General features: G+C 42.3%; 1 protein-coding gene across 1 annotated transcript; it reads left to right on the forward strand.

Annotated features, from left to right (window-relative positions):
• The first annotated feature begins 258 nt into the window (after positions 1-258).
• On the forward strand, positions 259-4,272 carry LOC133911538 (probable protein phosphatase 2C 28). Its single transcript, XM_062353815.1, has 5 exons — positions 259-684; positions 955-1,377; positions 1,796-2,163; positions 2,746-2,982; positions 3,704-4,272. Exons 2-5 carry the CDS (start codon positions 1,056-1,058, stop codon positions 3,974-3,976), a joined length of 1,200 nt encoding a protein of 399 aa, XP_062209799.1. The 5' UTR covers positions 259-684; positions 955-1,055; the 3' UTR covers positions 3,977-4,272.
• Positions 4,273-4,904: the final 632 nt, after the last annotated feature.

Raw genomic sequence — 4,904 nt, forward strand, 5'->3', positions numbered from 1 at the left:
GGGGTCTATTTCATACAGGGGTAATTCCTTTTATGCCATCGTCAAAATTCACAAATCCCCAATATGCTACCGTATATCTATAACATATATGCTCGTTCTAGTCACTTCCGCACAGAGACTAATGACATATCAGAGATTTAAATTTTAACCAATAACATTTGAAAAATTAAACATTTTCTATAAAAGTTGGTTTTCTTGCAGGTCGGGTGAAGTGGGGCAACTGATTTAAGGGAACAGAGCCCTACGCCACCACCAGTCACACACAAATCAGGATTGGTAGGGCCCATCTCTGAGCCCTGCCTTGCTGGCCCTGAGCCCGCTTTCATGTTGCTTCTTTTAATGGGTATTTTGTCTCCTTGGATTTGTGTTTGTGTTCACCTGGGCGCATACTAGTTCTCTCTGGCCCCTTCATAAGAGAGAGGAGAGACCTCTGAGCTGTTGTCCTCAAGACTGGGCAGAGTTGCCGGGAGAGAGTAAAAGAGAGCTCAGGGGAGGAAAAGGAGAATTTTTTTTATCCAGCTCCTTGCTTGATTCTCTTTGATCCCGGAGAGCAGAGCAGCCGCCAGTCCAACTAATCCTTGCTGTTCGTGTGCCGGAGTTTGATTGCTCTCCAGATCTGAGGCACCTGCTCTGTGGATTCCAGGAATCCGAGCACGGACTCGACAGGGAGTTCTTAGATAAAAGGTGAGCCCCTTTTCTTCTCCCTCCTCATCCACCATTGCCAAACTGCCCGCCAGTGGAGTAATCACTTAGTCTTAGCCCCGATTGGTAAGTTTCAATTGTTGTTTCTCGATCTATTTTGTTACCTACACTGGATGAAGCTTGATGCATACGAACTAATGAGTTGGATGCAATTTATTGATCCTTGCCTACGGTCCACCAGCTCATGTGCATAAAAATTGTTGATTATTAGCTTCTGTTTTATTTATTCCGCTTGGTGTTTCGATTGCACAGGGGAAGAAGAATCTGAGCAGATCGGTGGAATTAAGAGCGACTTGGGTCTCTGGAGGATGCCGTCAAGAAACCGCGTGGAGGGGAGAGCGATGAGATGAGGGATGCTGGCCGCGGTGATGGACTACTTCAGCTCCTGCTGGGGCCCGCGATCTCGGGCCGGGCACCGGGGTAAGGGCTCCGACGTGGCGGGCCAGCAGGACGGGCTCCTCTGGTACAAGGACGCCGGCCAGCTCGTCACCGGGGATTTCTCCATGGCGGTGGTGCAGGCCAACCAGCTGCTCGAGGACCAGAGCCAGGTGGAGTCCGGACCGCTCTCCCTGGCTGACCCAGGCCCGCAGGGCACCTTCGTCGGCGTCTATGATGGCCATGGCGGCCCGGAGACGTCCCGGTTCATCAATGACCACCTCTTCAACCATCTCAGAAGTAAGGACTCTATGTGCAAAAGCTACTGGTGATGATCCTTTTCTCTTTTTTTTTCTTTCCTTTCGTTCATGATGATGGAATGATCAGAGGCAACTTTTGCTGTATTACTTTGATCACGTGTTGCATTTGTTTGATTACTAGTATGATGCTGATGCTGACTGTATGCCACAAAAAGGCTGTGCATTGGTACTAATTGCCCGGGGAACAGAAATGATCATGGGTCGCTAGATCTGATTTGTAAATCTGCATGGGATGTCCGTTGCAGTTTGCACTGCCTTAGGAATCTCCAGAAAAACTATTCTTTTATTTGATTTCGTGGCTTGGTGCAGAACTGCAGATACTGTTTTTGCAAGTGTGTTCCATTACTTATTATTAGTTTTCTTTGCGTTCAGTGTATGACTGACTATTTCTTTTCCAGGATTCGCAACTGAGCACAAGTGCATGTCAGTTGAAGTGATCCGGAAAGCTTTCCAAGCAACCGAGGAGGGCTTTCTTTCTCTAGTCATCAAGGAATGGCCCTTGAAGCCTCAGATTGCAGCAGTAGGCTCTTGTTGCCTAGTCGGTGTAATATGTGCTGGGACTCTCTATGTTGCGAACCTTGGTGACTCACGTGCAGTTCTTGGAAGACTTGTCAAGGCAACTGGAGAGGTTCTGGCCATGCAGTTGTCAGCAGAGCACAATGCGTGCTATGAAGAAGTTAGACAAGAGCTGCAGTCATCACATCCTGATGATCCACAAATTGTGGTTCTAAAACACAACGTTTGGCGTGTGAAGGGTCTCATCCAGGTAGACAAAATTCTTTACTCTAATATCAAGGTGCTAATTTACCATTTTGTGATGTAGACTCGTCTAGCCAATTAATCTTTGAAAGTCTTCAAACTTTTGGCATCATCTGTTACTCTAGTCATAATTCCACTTTCCTCACTATGGGGGTATGGATAATTACTTTTCTAATCGCATTATTTCGCACAAGTTAGGTATTAGGTAAGTTCCCATTCCCAGAGCTTAAGTTATCTGCATTCTTTATAGTTACGTCATCATAAGGTCCATTATCAGCCGTCAATAATCATGTAGTGTGCTTTTCATACTCATATATCTCAAAATAAATGCGGATGGTAAGATGTAACTTGTGGGCCAATATACAATGTTACTGCCACTGATACCACTTGTCCTCCGGCTTAACTGACCATGTACTGGAGAAAACGATGTATTCAGCATACACAAATGTTGCTCTTCATTTATATTTATTTCCTAATTCACATAACCATCAAGCTAATTTAACACCATCAGTGAATATCGGTGATTCTTATTCATGTAGCCTTGTCAAGATCCATGATATAACTTATAAGGTAACATCATATGATGCAGATCTCAAGATCTATCGGAGATGTATATCTAAAGAGGCCGGAGTATAACAGAGAACCTCTTCATAGCAAGTTTCGGCTTCGGAAAACCTTCCAGAGACCAATTCTTAGTTCTGAACCTCAAATCACTGCACACCAAATTCAGCCCAACGATCAATTTATTATATTTGCTTCTGATGGGCTATGGGAGCACCTCAGCAATCAGGAAGCTGTTGACCTTGTCCAAACGAGTCCTCGTAATGTATGTCTTCTTCTCCTACACTACAATTGCCATGGGTGGGATCCACTTATCTTTTCAGGCTAAATACTGTTCCAATTTACTGGATATTTGATCCACATATGTTGAATTATGTTATGCCTTTATTGGATATGCATTTTTCTCTCAAAATAAAAAACCTGGTAATTTCATGACATCTGAAATTTTAAGTTCAGGGTTATTCATACTGTGATGATTTTTTGTGCAGTAAGCCAAGATATATATTAAATAGAGGGGAGATAAGGCTATTCAGATGCTACAATTGTATTAATTGAGCCAAAATGGTGGTGGTTTTATTCCTCAAGTGTTAGAATATAAAAGATGGTTAAAATCTGATGTAACTCACAACTCAGAGAATAAGCTGTTACATGATTCAGATTGCAAAGCTCAAGCAGACTATAGCACTACGCTTGATTGTTCACAACCGTTAGATCTATCGTTTGATGATTTAGTTAGTTGTATTCTAATGTCTTAAGTTTCTAATTGTCGCACATTTCTGCTGATGATTATTTGTTCACCTGGAGTGTATTTATTAACCCCTAGTTCACTTTGAACTCCAAATGGTATTTCGAACAACATAGCCTAAGCTGTTTCATTAAACAGATCACATCTCGGGACACTGTTTTTTTTTTATATCAAACTCCATCTATCTTTTGGCATGAGATTATTTGCTTCCTTCTTTACAACAGTACTTTCTTTCCACCAGGGGATTGCTCGAAAACTAGTTAAAGCCGCGATGCAAGAAGCAGCCAAGAAAAGGGAAATGAGATATTCAGACCTCAAGAAAATTGATCGTGGGGTGAGGCGTCATTTCCATGACGATATAACCGTCGTCGTGGTATTTCTTGATTCGAATGCGATGAGCAAAGCTGGCTGGAGCAAAAGCGCTTCAGTTTCTCTCCGAGGGGGTGGTGTCAGCCTTCCCGCAAAATCCCTTGTGCCTTTCACTGCTCCCGCGCAGTTGAACAGCACCTACTGAAGAAGCTATACTGAACAGAGAGTACAATGCTGATGGGAGATGAAAGCAACTGGTGCAATCAAGTGTAGTATTATTCCTGCTGTGTTGCTCTTGCAAAAGTGTTTAGAGTCCGCCTGGTAATTAGTGTCCTGATAGTGAGGTATATAATTAGATTATTTCTTAGCGACGCAATCCTCCTTTCTTTTTCTTTTTTACTATCCTTATCCTTTTCTCGTCATCCATGAGAGAACAGGTGGTTGTAAATTGTCCAGAATATCTTTTCGTAATAGTCCATCAAATCCCCCTTTTTTCGTGTTCATATGAAGGCAGCATCACTTTATGATAATGCTGGGCGCATGATTTGACTAGTTCGGATCAAAACTTTTGATGATGCGTACTTGTGTAGCATGTTGCTCCCAAAGGTAGGTACTGACCAGCAAGCAGGTTTTCTTTTCCTTCTCATTTTTTAATAAAAATCTGGACGCGTGGCTTGACCGTTCATAGGTTGATCCGGTTCGTGATTTCCAGGAGACGGCTAATAGCACCAGTGATTTGACATGTAACGAACATCACACACAGTGACACAGATTTTGTGAGCCTGAAGGTTCGTGGTAGGTCGGAACACGAGTGCAAGGGATGGATCAGTGGAAGTGTGGAACAAGCTAGTGAAGCTGGGAGCTGAGCTGACTGAGGTCTTATTTGTTGAAAGTTGCTTATGATTTATGTTAAAAGTTGTTAATTTTCATAAGAATTTTTTAAATTTATATTAACTTTTCAGAAAAGCTATTCTCAGTCAGTTTATTAGTTTTTAGTTAATTTCATTAAAAAATAGTTTTTTTAGCTTTTTCAAAAGTTAGTAATAAATTATTATATTTGTTTCAGCGAAACAGAATGAAGCAATAAACTATGCCAAACAAAATCTGAATCAGATATTGCTCATGGGACAGTG

Source organism: Phragmites australis, chromosome 3 (assembly GCF_958298935.1).
Source record: "Phragmites australis chromosome 3, lpPhrAust1.1, whole genome shotgun sequence".
In the NCBI taxonomy this organism is placed as follows: domain Eukaryota; kingdom Viridiplantae; phylum Streptophyta; class Magnoliopsida; order Poales; family Poaceae; genus Phragmites; species Phragmites australis.